This window comes from Eubalaena glacialis, chromosome 4, assembly GCF_028564815.1.
Source record: "Eubalaena glacialis isolate mEubGla1 chromosome 4, mEubGla1.1.hap2.+ XY, whole genome shotgun sequence".
Classification (NCBI taxonomy): Eukaryota; Metazoa; Chordata; class Mammalia; order Artiodactyla; family Balaenidae; genus Eubalaena; species Eubalaena glacialis.
Window position 1 is genome coordinate 174071935 of NC_083719.1, and position 23332 is coordinate 174095266.

Below are 23332 nucleotides of genomic sequence, written 5' to 3' on the forward strand. Positions count from 1 at the left end.
AACGTGCCTTGGCGGGAGGTGGCGCTGGGGGCATTGGTCGTACACAGCACTCCTGGGGCGGAGTGACCGGGCCGGGCGCGCTGCTCGCCCCCATGACGTCAACCCATAAGGCAACGCGCTGTTGTGCCGTTTACCGCGCGTCACCCGGACAACGGCAGTCGGTGGGGGTTGAGGGGGGCGTCAGTGACTTGGCCCCGCCCCACCATGCAAATGAGCGACGTCACTCGTGCCCAATGGCGAGCAGGGACAGTGAGCTCATCGCGCCCGGCCGAGGCTATAAGGGGGCGCGCGGGACGCGCGGCTCAGGAGCCGCCGCCAGCGGAGGGCAGGGCGCAGCGGCCGCGGCGGGAGCAGGGCCGAGCGGACGGGGGGGCGCGGGCCCCCCGGGCGGCCGCGGCCACTCCTCCCCCCCCGGACCGGCGCGGCGGGGGAGGCGGAGGATGGAAACACCCTTCTACGGCGATGAGGCGCTGAGCGGCCTGGGCGGCGGCGGCAGTGGTAGTGACGGCAGCTTCGCGTCCCCGGGTCGTCTGTTTCCCGGGGCGCCCCCGACGGCGGCGGCCGGCAGCATGATGAAGAAGGACGCGCTGACGCTGAGCTTGAGCGAGCAGGTGGCGGCAGCGCTCAAGCCCGCGGCCGCGCCGCCCCCAGCCCCCCTGCGCACCGACGGCGCCCCTGGCGCGGCGCCCCAAGACGGTCTGCTTGCCTCGCCCGACCTGGGGCTGCTCAAGCTCGCTTCGCCTGAGCTCGAGCGCCTTATCATCCAGTCCAACGGGCTGGTCACCACCACGCCGACAAGCACGCAGTTTCTCTACCCCAAGGTGGCGGCCAGCGAGGAGCAGGAGTTCGCCGAGGGCTTCGTCAAGGCCCTAGAGGACTTACACAAGCAAAACCAGCTGGGCGCGGGCGCGGCCTCCGCTGCCGCCGCCGCCGCCGGGGGACCCTCTGGCATGGCTGCGGGCGCCGCGCCTCCCAGCGAGCTGGCCCCGGCAGCGGCCACGCCCGAGGCGCCCGTCTACGCGAACCTAAGCAGCTACGCGGGCGGTACCGGGGGTGCGGGGGGTGCTGCGACGGTCGCCTTCGCCGCGGAGCCCGTGCCCTTCCCGCCGCCGCCACCCCCAGGCGCGCTGGGGCCTCCGCGCCTGGCCGCGCTCAAGGATGAGCCGCAGACGGTGCCCGACGTGCCGAGCTTCGGCGAGAGCCCGCCGCTGTCGCCCATCGACATGGACACGCAGGAGCGCATTAAGGCGGAGCGCAAGCGGCTGCGCAACCGCATCGCTGCCTCCAAGTGCCGCAAGCGCAAGCTGGAGCGCATCTCGCGCCTCGAGGAGAAAGTGAAGACGCTCAAGAGTCAAAACACGGAGCTGGCGTCCACGGCGAGCCTGCTGCGCGAGCAGGTGGCGCAGCTCAAGCAGAAGGTCCTCAGCCACGTCAACAGCGGCTGCCAGCTGCTGCCCCAGCACCAGGTGCCCGCGTACTGAGCTCGCGTGCGGGGCGCATGCGCGGCCTCCTCCCAGAGAGGCGGGCTCGCGTGGTTGGGGGGGGCGTGGGCGCCCCGGACTCGCAGAGGGCGCGGCCCCTGGATCCCCCCCTTGAGGGTGCCAGGAGTCGGAGAGGGCGCCTCAGACTCGACAAGCTGGACCCCCTGCTGCCGGGGGGCGAGCGCATGACCCCCACCTCCCCCGCCCTCGCGCTGCCTCTGTCCCGGGCGCGCGGCCACCCAGTGTTGCACAAACCCGCGCGTCCTGGCCGCCCCTTTGTACACACCGCCGCCGAAGGAGGCTCCGAGGGGGCGCAGCCTCAAGCCCTGCGTTTTCTCTTCTTTTACTTTTTTTTTTTTTTTGACTTTGGAAGAGAGAAGAACAGAGTGTTCGATTCTGCCCTATTTATGTTTCTACTCGGGAACAAACGTTGGTTGTGTGTGTGTGTGTTTTCTTGTGTGGGTTTTTTAAAGAAATGGGAAGAAGAAAAAAAAAACTCCCTCCTTCCCTTTCCTCGCTCTCGCTTCCCTTCCCCTTCCATCCCTCCGACGCCCCCTCCTCCCGCCCTTTTTCTTCTGTTTGTTTTTTTGTTTCGTTTTGCTACGAGTCCACATTCCTGTTTGTAATCCTTGGTTCGTCCGGTGTTCCGTTTTGAGTAAAGTCTCGTTACGCCAGCTCGGCTCTTCGCCTCCTTCTTCTGCCGGGGCCTGACGAGGTGGGCGGGGCCTGGCCCGGTCCTCGTCCCCTCCTGCCTCCTTCGCCTCCTCCCTCCGCCCCTGCTCAGAGGAGGGAGTCGGCGTCCGGGAAGAACCTGCACATCTGGCGCTCAGCGAGCGCCATCTAGGAGCGCCTGGGCGCGGGGCCGACTCCTGTCCGGGTTGGGCGGGGGACATTGGGGTTTCCAACCTGAGTTTGGAACTAGCCAGCCCGCGGGTGTCCCCTTTGTCTCCCCTTTGCGGAGGAGGGACTGCGGGAGGGAAGGGGGACAACTTCAGCCCGAGGCAGGGAGGAAAAGGCAGAAACTAACTTTCCGAGCTTCTGTTTGCCTGTCTGTAAAATAGGCAGAGCAATGGTAAACTTGTTCTATAAAGTTGTGAGGATTAAGACAGTTCGTTTACAGAGCAGTTCTTGGCTTACAGGTGGTGCTCAATGTAAGCTTGTATTATCGTTTGTCGGATGATACGTGAATCTCAGGAACAGAAGGAAGGTTGGCACAGGTAGGATCTGACCCAGGCAGTCTGCCTCCGGGACTGGAGGTGTGGTTAGGTTCTGTGGGACCACTGACTTGGAATCCAGGATTTTTCAAGTACTGTCTGAAACACCCATCCCCCAAGATCGTATTCTCCCATTTTGAAGAAACTAAGGTTCAGAGAGGTTGAGTGATAGGCTTCAGGTCACACAGCCTTTTTTAGGAGACCGTGCAGGGACATTTGCATCTTGGGTTTCTCACTTCCACAGCCTTGACTGCCAGGTTACCCTCTTCCCCTGCCTGCTTTGGCCTTTGCTACTGTGGGGGCAAAAGACCCTGGACCTTGGGCTTCTGCCTCACTTCGGGCCCGAGGGACATGAGCATTGGTGGCCAAGGACACAGGGAAAGAGGGCAAGTGAGCTTTGAACTCCAATTGTGTACCCAACCCTGATAGGGAAGGTGGGCAAATCATGCCTGTTTTACAGATGAGGAAACTGAGGTGCAGAGAGGTGCAGAGAAGAAACGCCTTGTGCCCACAGTCCCTCAGCCATCGAAAGAGTGGGGCTTCACCACATACAAGTTCCCTCTTCCTCCGGATCACCCTGGCTGCCCACCTTTCAAGGCTTCAAGGGCTGCTTTGGGGTTTGTTTTTTTTAACTATGTGACCTCTCTTTGGTACCACCTTCAGGCAGATGTTTCAGGAGAGGGGTTTGAAGTGAAAAGAGGGCTGATGCTGAGTTTGGGGTGTCCACACAGAGGAGACCAAGAACCATGCTTGGGGATCAGAGCTTCACTCTTCAGGAGACTTGAGTCCCAACTTGGGTGCCAATTTGCCCAATTTGCCGCTGTAACCTCAGCCAAGTTCCCTCCCCGTTCTGGCCTTTATCTACTGTGCTGTGAAAAGGATATGTTTCCCGTGTCCAGGTAACATATCTCAGGTCAGAAGTTGGAAGTGCTTGGGAGATGAAAAGCAGTGAAATAGTATTCAGGCGAGGTGTACACTGTGCAGCCCCCAACCTATAGAGAAGGGGAGGCCCAGGGAGGTTACGAGATCTACCGGATACCCCCTGAAATGTTTTTACTCACAGCACTTCCGACACCAAATGAGTGGGTTTTTTTTTTCCCCACACTAACCAGTTCTCCAACTGCAGACATCAACTGGGTATCCTACAGTTCAATTCTGACACTCTCTGCCTGGAGTTAGCACGGACCACACAGGTGAAGAGTTCAAGACTGCCCCACTTCAGATGCCGATCACAGGTCCCAGGTTGCCACCTGTGCTTCTTTTTATTAAAAAAATTATTTATTTTTGGCCCTGGGCGGCATGGGCATGCAGGGATTAGTTCCCCCAGCAGGGATCGAACCCGTGACCCCTGCAGTGAAAGCGCTGAGTCTTAACCACTCCGCGGGAATTCCCCCCGCCACCTGTACTTCTTAAAGACCGGCTATAAACCCGAGGGTTCCCACCAACCCCTCCTTAGTTTCAATAATTTGCTAGAACCGCTCACAGAGCCCAGGAAAGCACTTGACTCACTCTTTCCAGTTTATTTTAAAGAATACAACTTAGGGACAACCAGATGGAAGAGATGCTTAGGGCAAGGTATGGGGGAAGGGCAAATGGGGGAAGGGCGAGGAACTTCCATGACCTCTCTGGGCACCTCATCTTCCCAGCACCCCATGAGTTCACCAATGCTTGTGCAGGATTGATGAAATCACTGGCGTTTGGTGATTAACTCAATATCCAGCCTGTCTCCCCTCCCAGGAGGTCTGGGAGGTGCGGCTGAAAGTTACAACCCTCTAATCATGCCTTGGTCTTTTTGGAGACCAGCCCCCATCCTGAAGCTATCTAAGGGCCCCGGCCACCGATCATCTCATTAGCATACAAAAGACACTTACCACTCCGGAGTTTACAAACGTTTTAGGAGCTGTGTGCTAGGAACCAGGGACAAAGATCCTGCTAAATGGCAGCACAGGGGCTCAAACCCAAGCCTTTTACCTGCCTAAAAGGAGCCTTGGGGCTAGGTGGAGGCCCTGTCTTTTCATTAGCATGTGACCTGAAGGGCTTTTTGGAAACCATAGATCTGGCCCCTACTTGCCACTTTTCTGGAAGAAAGGCCTTGACTGCACCTGGCCCTGGGCAGGTCAGTGTCTCTTTCCAGGCACTCCCCACCCGAACTATTTCCCTTCCTTCTGGCCTCGGGACCTTTGCACAGCTGCAAGCCTGATACACCTCTTCCCTCAGCCGCCCAGCTGAGCTTCACCTCTCAAGCTCTGCTGCAGATGCCCTTATTGGGCTCCATCAGTGCTCTGTGCTTCCACTATTATTGCCCTGATCACCCTGGATTTGTGTTTGGCTCACTCAGGTCATGGATGGGAACTGTCCTGGTCACTGCTGAAATGAAGGACATAAGTCTTGTCCAACTCCCATATCCCTGGTTTTGCCCAAAGCCACACCCACAGTGTGGAGAAGACAGGGGATCTTTGCAGAGGGAGGCTGGGCGTCCCTCTTGGCCTCTTGTTCTGATGCCCCCCAGTGGCTCCCCAGGGAGGCCAGGCAGAGGCCTCTGGGCCAGGCTGTGTGGCTTTGGCAGGACACGGCTGAGCTGAGGCCAGAGTGTGTGTCAGCCGTGGCCCAGCCAGCAGTGATTCACACCAGGCCTTGGCCCAGCCCCAGGAGGTGACCGGGGATGGTGGCCTCACTTCCCCTTCCAGGCCTGTGGCTCAGGGTCAGTGCCCACTTTTGCCAGGCAGTGGGAAGATCCCAAGGGGCCCGGGCCTGGCACTACCCTAAGGAGCCCCCATCCTCAAAGACAGACACTCTAGGCCCTTTAGGATGTAAGTCAGAGCACAAGAGCCATGGCTTACCCCTCACCTTCTCAACAAAACCCAAACTCCTATAGTCCTCTCTGAAGCCCTACCTATACAGTCACCCTCCCTTCCCTCTTCTCCCTCCCTCCAATGACTTTAGCCTCCTTCATGTTCCCTAAACATGCCCAGCTTGTTCCCACCGCAGGGCCTTTGCACATGCTCTGCTGTCCACCTGGGATGCCCTTCCCAGAGCACACCCCCAGCCAACTCTTTTTCTCTCTCTGTGGGGCTCAGCCCATCCCACCCCCGCTTTGGTTCCCTCGTAACAGTTTCACACCCCTAGATTATTTGAGTTGTTTGTGTCCCCAGGTCCAGATCAGATCCCAGCACAAATTAAGTGCTCAGCAAAGACCCAAGGTATGAGACTGAGGCCACCTCCAGACACATGGAGGGGGAGATTTTGGGGTCCCCTCTGTGCTCAGAGCCCTAACTTTCTACTCAGGATGGGCAGGCAAGATGTAGCAATCACCACGCCCTCAACCCTGACCCTGACCTGGGTCCTGCCCCCTCCCCCACCCCACTGAGTCAGCCTTCTAATACCCCCTCCCCCCACGAGATAGGATTGGCCAGAACCTGGCTGTGAGTCACAAAGCCACTGTGGCACCAGCGCCCCAAGGCCAGCCGTCGGGCTGGTGGGTTCAGCTTCAAGGGCAGGTGAGTGAGGGTGGTGGCAGGTTTGGTGGGGGGGCAGTACGTGGAGACCTGGTCATTCTCCCCTGGCCCCCAGTGCCTTCAGAGTCCTCCTGGGCCCTCCAGACTGCTTTGAGAGGTGGAACAGCTCCACAGCCTCTCACAGCAGGGGTGCTAGGGGCCCCCAGAGGCCTGATGGTGGGTTTGTCTGCCTTGGGGGCCCAGCCTGGAGAGCCTATCATGTCTTCTTGGGAAGCTGGGAAAGTGGTCTTAGCTCATGTGACACATTTGGAAGGCTCAGAGGGGTTTACTCAAAATTGCCTAGCTGGCCACTGAGCTTATGTGTCCGCGGCTCCTATTCCTTCTTTTCATTTCCTGCCATCCTGTTTCTCTCACTCTGTCCTTCCTTTGTCTCCTTATTCTGATTGAGTTTATCGAGAGGACTGAGCCATGTGGTTGAGAAAACCTCAGAACCTGGGATGGACCAATTTGGATCCTGAAGTGGCCGTCACCAAGTTCTGAATCCTGGGCCACATTCATCCATCCATCCATCGATCCATCCATTTATTTATCCTTCCTTTCATCCTTCCATTTATCCATAAAAATCTCTTGAGCACGTACTATGTGTACTGTTCTAGACACTGGGACAAGGGCAAACAAAGGGTCCTCCCTGGTGGGCAGCTCACAGTCTAACGGGGGAGGCAAATAAGAAACGATATAAAGAAGTAAGACACGGTATGTTGGCACTTCCCTGGTGGTCCAGTGGTTAAGACTCCGCGCTCCCAATGCAGGGGGCCTGGGTTCGATCCCTGGTCAGGGAACTAGATCCTGCATACCGCAAGTAAGAGCCTGCATGCTGCAACTAAGACCCGGCGCAGCCAAATAAATAAATAGATTTTTAAAAAAAGAAAAGAAAAAAGGACAGGCTGTGTAGCCTCAGGTTCCTCCTCTGACATGAGGACAGTGACCGTGCCCACCTCCGGGGGAGCCAGCTTCAGGCCAGTTTGCTGTTACGATTCAGTTCACATTGATGCCCATTGTGCCTGGGGTCTGGCCCATCTTGGGGCCAGATATTCTTTTTTTTTTTTTTTATAAATTTATTTATTTATTTATATTTATTTTTGGCTGTGTTGGGTCTTCGTTTCTGTGCGAGGGCTTTCTCCAGTTGTGGCAAGCGGGGGCCACTCTTCATCGCGGTGCGCGGGCCTCTCACTATCGCGGCCTCTCTTGTTGCGGAGCACAGGCTCCAGACGCGCAGGCTCAGTAGTTGTGGCTCATGGGCCCAGTTGCTCCGCGGCACGTGGGATCTTCCCAGACCAGGGCTCCAACCCGTGTCCCCTGCATTGGCAGGCAGATTCTCAACCACTGCGCCACCAGGGAAGCCCTGGGGCCAGATATTCTTGAAAACAAATCGACTGTGATCATCTCTGTCTTGAGATGTTTAGTCCATTATCATATCAATGATTAATATGATTGAATTTAAATCTACCATTTTACTAGTTTTCTTTCTGTGGTCTCCGAATTTTATTCCTCTGTTCCCCAACTTCTGCCTTCTTTTGGATTATTTGAATCTTTTTCAGAATTCTATTTTAAATTAACTACTGCCTTTTTTTTTTTTCCTTTTTAGGGGCTGCTCAAGGAACTGTAATCCTTAACGTATATCCTTGTCACAATTGACTTAGACTTACTATTGTTCTACTTCACCTAAAATGTAAAAATCTTCCAACTGTATAAGTCCTTTTACCCTCACCACTGTCCTTTATTCTCTTTGTCATACGAATGACATCTACCTAGATTATAAATGCCACAAGACAATGTTTTAATTTTTGCTTATACAGTTATATGTGTTCTTTAAAAGAGGAAAATAATAGTCTTTCCTCTTTATGAGGTATTTATCATCTCTTATGTGTTCTTCATTTCTCCCCAAAGATCTGTCTCCCTCACGTGTAAATCTCCTTCAGCTTGAAGAACTTTCTTAGTAGCATTTATTGTAATGCAGGTGTGCAGGTGACAAATTCTTTTAGTTTTCTTTTACCTGAAAATGTCTTTATTTATTTTTTTTTCAAAAAAGAATTTTTATTGACGTATAGTTGATGTACAATATTAAATAAGTTATAGGTATACAGTATAGTGATCCACAATTTTTAAAAGTTATGCTGCATGTATAGTTATTATAAAATATTGGCTATGTTCCCTGTGCTATATAATACATCCTTGTAGATTATTTTATACATAATAGTTTGTACCTCTTAATCCCCTACCCCTAGATTCTTAGGAAGCTAAAGGGACACACCTGAGAAGGTATGGTGGCATCAGACCCTCTAACTGATTAATAACAAGACACATCAACAAGCACTTACTCAACAAGCAATCTGTGTTGGTTGATTATGTGCCAAGCTGGCAATAGAGCTGGGGACACAGCAGTACAGCCCTTGCTCTCCAGTTAGCATGGTAATCATGGAGGTAATCACCCATGACTGCCGTCTGGGCACAAAGCATCTCTCAGGGCATAGGAGCTACACAAGCCACATAAACCAGGTTCTTTGCACATTTTGGACCAAGCAGAGATGACCAGTCACGTATCATCTTGCTTCTCTTTCTTTCTTTCTTTCTCTTTCTCTCTCCCTTTCTTTCTTTCTTTCTTATCCTTTGCGACTTTGCAGACATGACCTGGTGAAAATCTTTCTGTAGCCTTCTTGACTAAAAACCCAAAGCCCCCACGGTAGCCCACACACTCTGCAGGCCTTCTGTCCCCACCAGCAACTGGACTTCTGATGTGTGCTCATATCACCAGTTACTGATCACCTGTTCCTCCACGTGCACTTCAGGGGGTGGCCTTTTGCTTGCCTGGCAACTCCAGCTCTGCTTCAGTCTGGCCAAACCAGCAAATATCTCTGCCATCTGGTGGGTCAAACCACATCTTCTCCAAGGGGGTTTAACCTCTTCCAAATTTGCCTTTCCTTTGGGATACTCCCTCAGCCCTAGGAAACCACATTAGAGTTTCCTTTTGGCTGCGCTGGGTCTTCGTTGCTGTGCGCGGGCTTTCTCTAGTTGCGGTGAGCAGGGGCTACTCTTCGTTGCGGTGCGTGGGCTTCTCATTGCAGTGGCCTCTCTTGCTGCGGAGCATGGGCTCTAGGCGCGCAGGCTTCAGTAGTTGTGGCACGCTGGCTCAGTAGTTGTGGCTCGCAGGCTCTAGAGTGCAGGCTCAGTAGTTGTGGCTCACAGGCTTAGTTGCTCCACGGCATGTGGGATCTTCCTGGACCAGGGATTGAACCCGTGTCCCCTGCATTGGCAGGCGGATTCTTAACCACTGTGCCACCAGGGAAGTCCTGGGCTATTTTTTATTTTTTATTATTATTTTTAAAATTAATTAATTGATTAATTTAGGCTGCGTTGGGTCTTCGTTGCCGTGCGCAGGCTATCTCTAGTTGTGGCGAGTGGGAGCTACTCTTTGTTGTAGTGTGCGGGCTTCTTGTTGCGGTGCCTTCTCTTGTTGAGGAGCATGGGCTCTAGGTGCGTGGGCTTCAGTAGTTGTGGCACGTGGGCTCAGTAGTTGTGGCTCACGGGCTTAGTTGCTCTGCGGCATGTGGTATCTTCCCAGAGCAGGGCTCGAACCTGTGTCCCCTGTATTGGCAGGCAGATTCTTAACCACTGTGCCACCAGGGAAGTCCCCTGGGCTGTATTTTAAAAAGTCAAGTCCTATGGTGCCTGTGGTTTGCAACTTGCATTTTTCATTTAAGATTATGCTCTGATTATTTGCCTACCTCATTACATATTCCTCAACATCACTTAAGAGTATTTTGGCCTCTATATGAAGGTGATGCAGAGAGAAAAGACCCCAGGTCAGATTTTCACAATCTGAAGAAACCCACGTGACTGGTCTCCCAAGCCCCCTCATGTCCCCTCCCAGTCACCCCACCACAAGGGCAATCCCACTGTCCAGACTTTTAATAGCAGACCTTAATTTCTTCTGTTCCCTTTTAAATGTCGTATAATTGGAATAACCAATCTGTCCTCTTTTATGTTCAGCTTCTTTCACTCAAAACAATGTATGTGAGATTTCTCTATAGTGTTGACCTCATTCTCATTGATGTGTTGAACGGGTATAAATAAGTCAGTATTTCTATTTCTATTCGTTCATATTAATATATTGATGAATATACACTTGATATTCATTATTCTGTTGATGGGCATTTGGATGGTTTCTGGTTTGGGGTGAGTATAAACACTTGGACCTCTTGAGTATATTTGTCAGGGTGGAATTGTTGAGTTCCCTTCAAGATATGGATCGTTTCTGCAAGTGGTTGTGACATATTCACCTTTTAAATTTTAGCCATTCTTGTGGGTCTGGACACCATTTCTAATGGCTGGATAGCATACCACTGTATGAATGTTCAATTGATTAATTTAAACCACCATTTGGGTTGTTTTCAGTTTTGACTCTTCTAAAAAATATAGTGATGAACATCCTTGAGTACTTTTCTTTATGCGCTTGTAACTGCCCCCTAGCAATCACCTTTTTGGTTATTTCCAGTTTTGTTTTTAGGTACAAAATAACACTGGATATATGTAAAATAGATAACCAACAAGGGCCTACAGTATAGCACAGGGAACTATACTGAATACCTTGTAATAACCTATAATGGACGAGAATGTAAAAAAGAATATATATGCATATATATGTATACATGTATATATATTTATGTATGTATAACTGAATCACTTCTCTATACACCTGAAACTAAGACAGCATTGTAAATCAACTATATTTCAATAAAAATTAAAAAAAAAACAACACTGGAATAGACTTCCTTGCCCATTCATCTTTTCGTTTTTTTTTTAAATCCAAAAACATGTGTGTGGAGGAGATTCACTGACAATTGTAGCAGAAGTGCCAATTTTTAAAAAAATTAATTAAGTTATTTATTTTTGGCTGCATTGGGTCTTAGTTACTGCACGCGGGTTTTTCTCTAGTTGCAGCGAGCAGCGGGCAACTCTTCATTGCGGTGCGCAGGCTTCTCACTGAGATGGCTTCTCTTGTTGCGGAGCACGGGCTCTAGGCACACGGGCTTCAGTAGCTGTGGCACGCGGGCTCAGTAGTTGTGGCTCGCGGGCTCTAGAGTGCAGACTCAGTAGTTGTGGCGTACGGGCTTAGTTGCTCCGCGGCATGTGGGATCTTCCTGGACCAGGGCTCGAACCCATGTCTCCTGCATTGGCAGGCAGATTCTTAACCACTGCGCCACCAGGGAAGCCCAGGAGTGCCAATTTTTGATGGTGGCTTTATCCTACCCTTTTGCCTAACTGGTATTTCTGTAGTTTTACCTCTGAATGAGAGAGATTTGCAAAGAGAAAAAAAAAAAAGTTTGTTTTTTTTTTTTTAAGAGAATTTAGTTTTTTTGCTTTTAACATTTCTTTTCGTTTTGGTCTCGGGGACAGAGCCAGCCCAGGGCAGTGTTGCTGCACAATGCATGGGATGAAGGGCTGAAGGCTGCTTCTTCTTGCAAGTTGGCTTCTGAGATTGCACCTTCTCTTCCTGCTTTTCCTCCAGCTCTATGACCCTCCAAGGTATGAAGTCTGGCTGGTCCAGCCAGAAGGGGGTACTTCTGCAAAGTAAGTGTCTTATGCTCCAGGTTATACATCAGGGCTGCTTGACAGTGTCTGAACTCTCTCTGCATCAAGGTACTTCTGAAAGCCAGTCATCCCCTCATTCTTCCCTCTACCACCCTTCCATATGTCATTGATCTATCCATCATCTATGTTATCCCCCATTCATTCACTGATCCATCCAGCCATTCATCAATCCACCTTCTATTCATTGATCTCTTTACCAATTCCTTCAGCTTTCTTCATTCACACACACATTTATCTACTCCGATTTCATCCATCCTTCTGCCCACTCATCTATCTTCCCTCCCTCCATCTATCCATATATCCTGCCACCCACCCACCCATCCACACATCTATCCATCCACCCACCTACTCATCTATCCATCCATCCATTCCTCCAACCATCCATTCCTCCATCCACCCACACATCCATCCATTTATCTGTTTACTCACTCATCCATCCGTTCATCCATCCATCCATGTGTCCATTTCCTTATTTACTTATCTGTTCATCAATTCATTCATCAACTTCATTTACTCATCCATTTGCAACCCTACCCTTCATCCATTCCTCCAACCCATCCAGCATTCATTCATCCACTGATTTATCCATTCAGTATCTAGCCATGCGACCATCTATCCATCCAACTTCCAATCCACTCACCCACTCATTTACTGGTCAAGCTAGCCACCCAGCCAATACCTGTTCAAAACCTGGAGCCAAGCCCTGTGACTGAGATAGGGCCACAGAAGTGACTCAGACTTGGTTCCCGCCCTCTAGGAATTCACAGTCGATGGAGAGAAGCAAATAATAACACCAGGCTCACGCACACACAAACAGGATATTTCCAAAATACTGTGATCAGTGCTGTACTCACAGTATGTTCCAGATACAGAAGAAGGTCGAAAAGCAGATAGGTGGTCAGACATTCAGGTGAGAACGTGCCCTGTGTGCTGATGTTGAAGTAGCCACAGGATGATGAGGGAGACACGGGTACCAAAGGCCACCTGGGCATGTGGCTGGGAGAGAGAGGGCCTGCAAAGGAGAGGAGGAAGATTGCAAGGTGCCAGGAGCAAGAAGATGTAGGTTCGGGGATGAGTACCCGCCCCAGCCAGGAGGCCTCGTGTGTACATTATGCCGCTCCCTGACCATCTCCCTATAACCCCCCCACAGGCAGAGCTGAGCCACCTAGGAACCAAGACAATGCAGCAAGCAACACAGCTACAGGTGTCACCCAGTGGGCAGAGCTCCTATCAGCCCGTCTGCAATCTCCAAGGCAAAGCAGGGACACTGCGTCCACAGCTACAGGTGTCACCCAGTGGGAAGAGCTCCTATCAGCCCGTCCCCAATCTCCAAGACAAAGTGGGGACACCGCGTCCACAGCTACAGGTGTCACTCAGTGGACAGAGCTCCTATCAGCCTGTCCGCAATCTCCAAGGCAAAGCAGGGACACTGCGTCCACAGCCCCAGCATGAGCCACCTGCATCCAAGGAGACCCTTCTGCAACAGCCGGACAAGGACAAGATGGTGACTCATCGTATCCCACGCCTCCGGGCTGTGGTGGAGAGCCAGGCCTTCAAGAATGTCCTGGTGGATGAAATGGACATGATGCTGTCCCATGCAGCCACCCTCATCCAAGCCAAATGGAGGGGGTACCGGCTCCGGCAGAAGCTAATCTCTCAGATGCTGGCGGCCAAGGCCATCCAGGAGGCCTGGCGACGCTTCAACACCAGGTGCCTCCTCCAGTCTGGCAAGACGGTGGAGAAAAAAGCGAAGGTGGAGGAGGGGGACATCCCTTACCACCCGCCCCAGCAGGTGCGGTTCCAGCATCCAGAAGAGCGCAAGTCCCTTCTGGCCCAGCCCACCATGGTGAGCAAGGAGACCCAGTTTCCTTCCTCCAACAGCCTGGCCGCTTATACCCACCAGCTGGCCCTGCTGCAGTCCCAGGGCATGTCACAGCCGGGTACGTGCTCTGTCGGAGGCCCCAGCGTCGCCTTCCTTCCACACCAGACCGTTGCCATCAGACTTCCGTGTCCTGTGAGTCTAGAGGCGAAGTGCCGCCCATGCCTGCTGACAAGAACCGTCAGAAATGCCTGCCTTGTCCACGTAGAGGGGGACACGATGAAGACCAAGCAAGTAACTGCCAGAGCCAACAAGGCAGGAGCCCCAGGGCCACCACCACCCGGAAGGTGTGCCCAGGCAGTTCAAGTACAACTCAAGATCCAGACCCAGGCCCACATGGAAGCAGAGGTCCTCGAAGGGCCACCACAGACAGGCCCAGCACCTGTGATAATCAAGACCCCACCCCAGCCGGTGCCCACAATGACAACGACCAAGACCGCACTCCAGATGTACCCAGCAGCCCCGATGACCAAGAGCCCAGCCCAGACATGCCCGGCAGCCACAATGACCAAGACCCCACTCCAGCCGTGCCCAGGGACAACAGTGACAATAGCCAAGACCCCACCCCAGGTGCACCCTGCATCCCCAGTGACCAAGACCCCACCCCAGACGTGCCCACAAGCCACGGTGACCAAGACTCCACTCCAGTCATGCCTGGCGGCCATGATGAGCAAGATCCAATCCCAGCCGTGCCCAGTGCCCGTGATAACAATAACCAAAACCCCACCCCAGCCCTGCCCAGCGACCCCAGTGACCAAGACCTCAGCTCAAATGAGACCATCAGCCTCGATGACCAACACTTCACCCCAAACACGACCAGCAGCCATGATGGCCAAGATCCCACCCCAGTTATGCCTGTTGCCCTCGATGATCAAGTCTCCAACGCAGACACGCCCTGCAGCCACAATGACCAAGGCCCCGCCCCAGATGTGTGCAGTGCCCGTGACGGCCAAGACCCCGCCCCAGGTGCGCCCGGCAGCCACGATGACCAAGACCCCACTGCAGACGTGTCAGGTGGCCACGATGGCCAAGACCCCATCTCATCAGACACTCCAAGGCGTCTCGGTGACCAAAGCTCCTCCTACCCAGACACGCCTGGCGGCCATGGTAACCAAGACCCCAGCTCAGTTACGCTCAGTAGCCACCATCCTCAGGACCCTGTGCCTGCCCCCTCCAGCAGCTGGAAATCTCAAACCTTCATCTTCAGCAGCGGCCGCAGCTGGAATTCCCGACACCTCATCCCACACATGTCTAAGTGGACCGAAGGCCAAGGCTGTGGTGAACGCGAGGCAGGCAGCAGGGGTGACCAAGGTCTCATCCCACTCATACTTGACTGAGGGAAAAGTGAAATGCTTCCCCCCATCACATCTGGGGGCTGGGGATCCCAAGGCTCCAGCCAGGCCTCCTTCGGAAGGTGAGAAAATCAAGGCCTTCTCCCAGAAACGGGTGAAAACAGAAACAGCATCTAGCATCAGTGTGGCCATGGAAGTGCCCGTGGTTTCGTCCTGGGCAAAAGTGGCTGAGGACGGGAACAAGCAGGCACACCTGAGGACGGACGTCGTGAAGGCCCTACCCCAGGTATGTGAGCCTATAGAAACAGCTGTGGCACATCTGGGTACATGTCTGCCTCGGGCACAACCGGCCCCGTGTTCAACCACAGGCTCACCCCAGGCACATCTGCTGGCCGAGCTGACCAAGCCCCTGTCCCAGGCACATGTTTCTACCAAGGTGACCAAGGGCCCGTCCCAAGGACATCCACCCCCTGAGCTGGCCACAGCCCTAGCCCAATCACATCTGGGCATGTGTCTGTCCAAGGTGCGGTCCCAGGCACATCTGCCCACCAAGCTGACCCAGGCACAGTCCCAGGCACATCTGGCCACAGAAACAGCCAAGAGCCTCCACGCAGGCCGCCAGGCCGCTGAGCTCAGCAGCAAGACCCAGTCCCAACCGCTCCTAGTCGAGTTCAAGGCCTCCACCCAGCCCTGCCAGCATATCGGCGCTCTGCCCCGAGCCAAGCCAGAGGACAGACTGACCCAGCTCCTGTCCCACAGCTACGTGCAGGGCCAGGCCACCCAGGGCCCACGCCAGGGGGCCTCTGAGACCCAGAACGTGCTGGTGCCTCTGCTGGCCTCTGCTGGACACACCACATGCCATGTCGAATCCTGGGGGGACAGGGGGGCCGCCTGGGCCCAGCCGTCAACAACCAGCCCAGCCCCGCCCTGCCAGGAGGAGCTGGCAGCCTCCCAGCTCGCTTCCCTATGTGCCGAGCTGGCTGCCCTGCTGGGCTCCCAGGAGAACCTCCGCGCCCTGCTGGCCAAAGCCCTCTCCCAGGGGGAAGTGAGGGCGGCCCTGAACCAGGCCCTGTCCAAAGAGGTCTCGGGAGCCACAATGGCCAAGGCCCTGCCCCAGGGCATCCTGGGCACGGCGCTGGTGAAGGCGCTGTCCTGGGGCAAGCTGGCCACCAGCCTGTCCTGCGCCCTGTCCCGGGGTGAGCTGCGGGCGGAGCTCACTAAGGCCATTCAGGGCAGACTGGCGGACGTGCTCAGCAAGGCCCTGACGGAGGAGGAGCGGACCACCTTGAACCAGGCCCTGTGTCAGGGTGAGCTGGGCGCAGTCCTCAGCCAGTCTTTTTCTCAGGCGGCCCTGAGGTCTGGAGTCGTCCTCCCCAAGGCTGCCGTGAAAACGGCGGGAAGCAGGGTGACTGCGGTGCCGACCCCAGTGGAGGTGGACTGCAGGGGGAGCCCGTCGGCTGCATGGGGGCCCACCCTGGGCCCCATGAGACTACAGCACAGCAAGGTCAGGGTTCCCTGGGGTGGGGCCTGGGAGGGTTTCATCACAGGCTGGCCCTCCAGGCTCTTGGAAGAGGTGGGGGATGGGGCCATGCTCGGGGGGTCACCCTGCTCATCGGTGGTCTCTGTGGGCGCCTCTTGACTGCTGGACTCCTTGACCCCTTGACCATTCATCAGTATCCCCTGATTGCTGCCCTGGACCCCACTCTGTCACAGGAGATGGGACCCAGCAGAGACACCCTAAATCTGTACTTGACCCCCAAGGTCCGTGAGGCAAATGTGTGCCTGCACCCAAGGGCTAGTGAACTGGCATCAGATCTCAGTCCCATGGTGAGTGATGTGGACCCCAATTTGCCCAACTCGCCCCACCAGCAGCCGCCCCCCAGTCTATGGTAGCCACTCATTGCCAATGGCGTGGGCCCAAGCATGAGCCGGCCATCATTGGCCAGTGGCAGCACGACCCCAAGCGCCCACAATCCACACGAGGTCAGCAGGGTGGCCCCACGTCCATGGGCGGCGTTGGGGGAGGGCAGGGTGGTGGCACCGGGCAAGCTTCCCGGCACTATGGGTCATGGGAGGGGCATCCATTCTCACCAGTGTGCCGCCGCCTATGGGGGGTCGGCTTGCGGGTGTCAACCCTCCGGGGTCAGCAGGGTACCTCCTGGTGTGTGTCGACCCTCAGTGGCCAGAGGTCCGCAACAGCCATCTATGGTCCCTGAGGAGACCATGCAGAGAACTCGGTCCCCAAATCATAAACGAGCCTCCATGGGCACTAGGGAGATGACCAACAAGGTGACCCCAAGTCCACCACGTGCCTCCACGGTGAACAAAGCACAACCACAGGCCCCCAAGGCCTGTGTCATAACCCCAGATCTCTGGCCCGGCTCCATGGCTCCTGGTCATCACTGGGCACTCAAGACTCAGGTTGATCCCAGTCTGTTCCAAACGTCCCCAGGCAATAGGCTGGCGCCCACCCTTCCCCGGACCGCCATCCCTGGGCAGGAGAAAAATCAAACACGGGGTACCATTTCCAGTGTTCACTGCCCACAGGAGCTGATGACTAGCCATATACTTAATGAACTGGTGTCCACTTTGCCACAGGGTCCAGACAGTGACCTGGCCAGAAGCTTCTCCCAGGACTCCACAGACCACGGCCCCAATATGAGCAATTCCCAGAGCTCACTGAGCAACTGCAGTTCACTCAGCCTTTCCACCAAGTCTGTGGCCAGCGTGACCGCTGTTGACCTGGTGGAGGAGGAGTCCTGGGAAGCCAGCTTGGACAGGGACCTTCATCTAGATCCTCTCCTCTCTGGGGCGCCTGTGGAGAGGTCCCAGGAACCTGGGAATATGAAAGAGACTGAGAGAGCAGGCTATAGGCACATGACCCCAAACCTCCATGACCAGTCTTCTGCAGCCTCAGAACTGATCCCCATTCTGCATCACAGTTCAGTGGCCAGTCGCATGACCTTGAGTGTCCACTGGGGCTCAGATGATGAGGGAGATATGTCCTCAGGCCAAAGCTCCATGAATCTGAAGGAGAGCTTGTCCCAGAAACCCTATAGGACTGGGTTGACCAGAAGTCTGTCTTTGAGTAATGTGGTCCCTACGGTCTATTGGCGGCCATCTGTGGCCGGTAGGTTGACCCCATGCCTATCCCAGCCTACAGTAGCCAGTAAGGTCGCCCCAAACCCAGACCAGCTCTCTATGGCCAGTAAAGTGATCGCCAGCCTATCTGAGCCATCTGTGGCCAGTAAGATGACTCCCACCCTAAGCTTGCCATCTAAGGCCAGTAAGATAACCCCCAGCCTAAGCCAGACATCCGGGACCAATAGGGTAGCCCCTAGTCTAGCTCAGCCATTGGTGACTGATGGGGTGGTCCCCAGCTTTGCACAGCCATTGATGGCCTGTAGGGTGGCCCTCAGCCTAACCCAGCCATCCATGGCCAGTGTGGTGGCCCCCAGCTTAGCCCAACCACCTGTGACTGGTGGGGTGGCCCTGGGCCTAGCCCAGCCATCTATGACCACTGGGGTGGCCCCCAGCCTTGCCCAGCCACCTGTGAACAGTGGGGTGGTCCCTAGCTTAGCCCAGCCACCTGTGACTTGTAGGGGGACCCCCAGCCTAGCCCAGCCACGTGTGACCAGTGGGTGGCCCCCAGCCTTGCCCAGCCACCTGTGACCAGTGGGGTGGCCCTGAGCCTAGCCCAGCCATCTATGACCACCGGGGTGGCACCCAGCATTGCGCAGCCACCTGTGACCAGTGGGGTGGCCCCCAGCTTAGCCCAGCTGCCTTGGACTGGTGGCAGGGCCCCTAGCCCAAGCCAGCCACCTATGACTGATGGGATGACTCCCAGCCTAGGCCAGACATGTAGGGTTGGTGGGGTGGCCCCCAGTCTAGCCCAGTCATCTATGACCATTGGGGTGGCCCCTAGCCTAGGCCAACCATCTTTGACCATTGGGGTGGCCCCTAGCCTAGGCCAACCATCTATGACCATTGGAGTAAACCCCTGCCTAGCCCAGCCATCCTTCACCAATGGGATGGCTCCTAGCTTAGGCCAACCTCCTATGGCTTACGTGGTGGCCCCCAGCCTAGGCCAGCCATCTATGGCTGGTGCGGTGTTCTCCAGCCTAGCCCAGCCATCTGTGGCCAGTAAGGGGACGCCCAGCCTGGCCCAGCCATCTGTGATCAGTGGTATGGGTTGTGCACTCTGTCAGCCAAGTTGGGCCCGTAGGGTGGGTTCAAATCTACTGTCATCAAGGGTGAATGCAGTGGCTCCCAGTCAGTGTCATTCATCTTTTGCCATTGAAGTCACCTCATGTGCACCATATCCATCAGTGGCTAACAGCATGGGCCGGGGTCTGAGCCAGCCAACTGTGTCTACTAGGGTGGACCCATGTCAAGATCCTCTGATGGTTAGTGGGGTGACCCCAAATCCCCAGGCCCCTGAGTTCAGCAAGGTGGCCCTTGGGTTTCATCAGCCATCCAGTACCAGTGGGAGGCACCCAAGCATAACTGACCAATCTGCTATCACTGTTTCAGCTCCAAGTCTCTACCAGGCATCTGTGGCCAGTGGAGAGGACTCTTGTCTGGGCCAGGGAACCAGTATATCTCAGGGGATTCTGTTCAGGGGCATGGCTACAAGCATGTCCCAGGGCACCATGGCTGCTGGCATGCTCCCAAATGTGCCTCAGGGGACTTTGGCTGCTGGCATGTTCCTAAGTATGTCTCCGGTACCTATGTCCCCTGGCATGTCAGGGAGTATGGGGTGGAGAAGTGTGGTGACTGGTATGGGCCCAAGCCAATCTCAGGTGACCAGGGGCATGGCCCCCATTACATCCTGGGCCTCTGAGGCTGGTGCCCCCTTGATTCATGAACCAGTCTCAGAGGCGGGACCTGGCTTCTCTCCGGCTTCAGTGCCCGGTGGATTGGATGTGAGTTCATCCAAGTTTTCCCTCACCAATGTGGGCCCCGGCATATCTCAGGTCAATGTCGATCTCCCAATATCTTTGGACCAACAGTGTCCTTCTGTGTTTACAATCTCCAAATCCAGTTACCAACAAGCAGATGCTGTCAGCCAGGAGCCTGGGATGGGCATGGCCAGTGGTGTGGTGCCAGGTTCTGTAGCCAGTAGGATGACCACAACTGTGGCCCCAGGTACTATGGCCGGTGGCATGACCCCTAGTCTTTCCCCAGGGTCCGTGATCAGGGGTGTGGGCCAGAGCCTTCCTCAAGGGTCCATGATGAGTTGTGTGGCTCCCAGCCTTCCACCAGGTTATATGGTCAGTGGTGTGGTTCAGACCCTTCCCCCAGGGTCCGTGATCAGTGGCATGGGCCAGGGCCTTTCCCCAGGGTCCATGATCAGTGGCATGGGCCAGGGCCTTCCTCCAGGTTCTGGGGCCAGTGGCAAGGCCAGAACCCTGCCTCTGAGTTCTGTCACGACTGCAGTGTCCCCCAGTCTGATTGCAGCATCCATTGCTGGTGGGAAGAGGCAAGGTCTCTCTGTAAGACCCTCAGCTAGTCTAACTGCTCCAAGCCTGCTCCTAGGTTCAGCAGCAAGTGGGGTGGGCTCAAGTATCCCTCCTTGTCCTGTGGCCTCTAGTGTGGACCCAGCATCTATGCCTGGGGGACTGGATCAGAACCTAGTTCTGGAGTCCATGGCTAGTACAGCTGGCCCACCCTCCACAGTTGGAGGCGTGGCCCAGAGCCTTCCCCAGGGGCCCATGCTGATTGGGATCTCTCCTCGTCCATATCACGGACCCCTGGCAGGAGAAGCGTCCACAGCCTCCTTCCAGGCATCCCGTACCCCTGGCCTGGCTCAAGCTCATCTCCAGGAAGCTAATGGCACAGTCAAGGGAGTGTACCAAGTGCCTACGGTTCTTCAAAGAGCCTCACAGTTGAGCCAAGCTCTTGGGATGATGCGGTTTGAGACCACAGGCCACCAGACTGTGATGAAGCCAGAGGACCTGGACAAGACTTTGCCCCAGGGGTCCATATCCAAATGGGAGTCCGAGGTCCTTGAGGCAACCCCGTGGATGTCCCATAGTCCCCTGGCAACTGACATCGACCACAGTCAAGAATTCCCTGCAGAGGATGAGACTCTTCCCAAAGACCAAATTCCGCTCTTGGAGGAGGTGGCTCCCAGCCAAGCTATGTCTATGACCAGTGGCATGGCCTCTGTCCCTCCCCAGTCCCCGAGTTTTGCCAAGCACTCCATGGCCAGTGGTGGCACCCCAACTCTGCATCAGAGGTCAGCCAGCAATTGAGGGGCCCCCAGTTCCCACCCTGTGGCTGCTAGCGGGGTCCCCGGCGTGCAGACAGGGTCTGTCAAGGGCACTTTGGCTCAACAACAGACGTCAGTGTCTCACACTGTACCCCGGAGCCCCTCCGTGGTTTATGTTGTGCCCCGGAGCCCCTCGGCTTATCAAAAGGCTTTGGAGGCTCACATTATGCCCCAGAGCCCCTCGGTGGCTCACATGTCCCGGAGCCATTCCTGTGGGACGATGGCTTCTACTGTCATCTCAGGGTCACCCAAGCTGGCCCATGGCAGTACTATGGCAACCGGTTTACACCCAGGGTCTGTGGCTGGGATGGGGACCCCAAGCACTTCCCGGAAGTCAGGGGCCACCAGTGTGGTCTCACATGTGCCACTTCATCCACCCCTGGTTAGAAGGGTGGCATCCAAAGGGCTCCAGAAGGAAGCCATCCCCCGCGCGCTCCAGAAGCCAGTGTCTGGGGGTCTGATTCAGGATGGCCATGAGTCCCTTGGCCCTAGAAAATCCTTCAGGGCCATGCATGATGTCCCTTTCCCACAAATGCCAGACAATTCTGTGGCTGGGACTGTGCCCGCCCATCAGGAGCAGGATGCCCCCAGGTCCTCACAGGAAGTTCCTAAACATTCCACAGGTGCACCGCTGGCCATAACGCCAATAATCCACACTGGTGAGGTGGCACAAGGGACGGTCATCCCTAGGCTGAATCCGGGGTTTCGGAGGGTGTCTCTGGGCTATGAGTCTTCACCGAGTGGTTCCCGGCGGCCCCTTTTTAACCAGGAGTCGCCGCTGGTGTCTCGGAATTCCCTTAGCTCCGGGCTCCTGCAGACAGTCACGGGGCATCCCTGACTCCCGCTGTACTCCAGGGTCCTGAGGACGCTGGCGTGTCTGGCGGCCAAGCGTGGAACTCTGCCGTCCCCAGTGTAGCGGTCGGGCCCAGGAACAGCACTGCGGTCCCTGGCGGCGCGTGGGAGCCAGCCAGGAGCACTGTGCCGTGGGATGTCATGGCGGCGGTGGATCCCAGACAGCCGGGGGAGCTGGTGGCGTCGGTGCAGGCTGTGGAGAAGATAATCATCCATGCGGTGGGCATTATCCAGGCGTGTACACGTGGCTTCCTGGTGCGCCGTACCATCAAGGTGTGGCATCAGTGGGCCATCACCATCCAGGCTGCCTGGCGTGGCTACTGTGTACGGCGGAACCTGGCCCAGCTCTGCAGAGCTGCCACAATCATCCAGGCTGCGTGGCGAGGCTTCTGCATCCGCCGGAGCTGCACCCAGCAAACGCTTCTCCCAGGCATGTGGGCTGAGATGGGCAGCGGGGCCAGGACAACGTCTGACCACCGCTGCTTTCAGTCCTGCCGGCCACATGTCTGTAGTCTCTGCCAGTCACTGAGCTCCGGGCTGGGGAGCCCACCCAGCGTGGTGATGCTTGTGGGTTCCAGCTCCCGCACATGCCACATGTGCGGCCATACCCTGCCCACCCGGGTGGTGCATGGCACGGGCCAGGGTGCTGCAGGCCAGGCCGGCATGCCACGGGGCTGCATCACCCGGTCAAACCCCCAGAGCCCCCGGCAACCCCATCACCAGAACAAGGCAGCCACGGCCATCCAGTCAGCCTGGAGGGGCTTCACTGTACGCTGCCGGCTGAAGCAGCAGCAGTTAGCAGCCAAGATGCTTCAAGCCACCTGGCGCGGCCATTGCACCCGGGCCTCTCTCACCACGGATGCGCTCTTGGGACCAGCGGCGTGGGACAACTCACAGCACACGCAGTGGCCAGGTGTCTAGGACCTTGGCTTACCAGTGGGGGAACACCAGGGGAGGAGCCATGTGGCTCTCTGAGTCTAATGAATAAAGCCCTCCACAGTCTGGGTCTTGGTCTACCTGTGCTTACGGGGGTGTCTCCGGCATGGTGCGAGGGAAAATGAGAGGGATCTGGAACATCCTGGACAGGAGGGGCCCCAAACTTCCAACCATGCAGTTGGCACCTAGGGTCTGTGGCTGGGATGGGGACCCCAAGCCTTTCCCGGAGGTCAGGGCTGCCAGCGTGGCCTCATATGTACCATCATATTCATCCACGGCTAGCAGGGCAGCATCCAGTCG

The 23332-nt window shown here is 55.7% G+C and overlaps 2 protein-coding genes across 2 annotated transcripts; both read left to right on the forward strand.

The window, feature by feature from the left end:
- The first annotated feature begins 320 nt into the window (after positions 1–320).
- Positions 321–2155, forward strand: JUND (JunD proto-oncogene, AP-1 transcription factor subunit). The gene has a single exon (XM_061190231.1). It carries the CDS (start codon positions 441–443, stop codon positions 1479–1481), a length of 1041 nt encoding a protein of 346 aa, XP_061046214.1. The 5' UTR covers positions 321–440; the 3' UTR covers positions 1482–2155.
- Positions 1499–23018, forward strand: IQCN (IQ motif containing N). The gene is made up of 6 exons (XM_061189040.1): positions 1499–1759; positions 5205–5347; positions 6099–6192; positions 12950–14325; positions 14455–16474; positions 22100–23018. The coding sequence occupies exons 1-6, from the start codon at positions 1499–1501 to the stop codon at positions 23015–23017; spliced, it is 4812 nt and encodes a 1603-aa protein (XP_061045023.1). The 3' UTR covers position 23018.
- Positions 23019–23332: the final 314 nt, after the last annotated feature.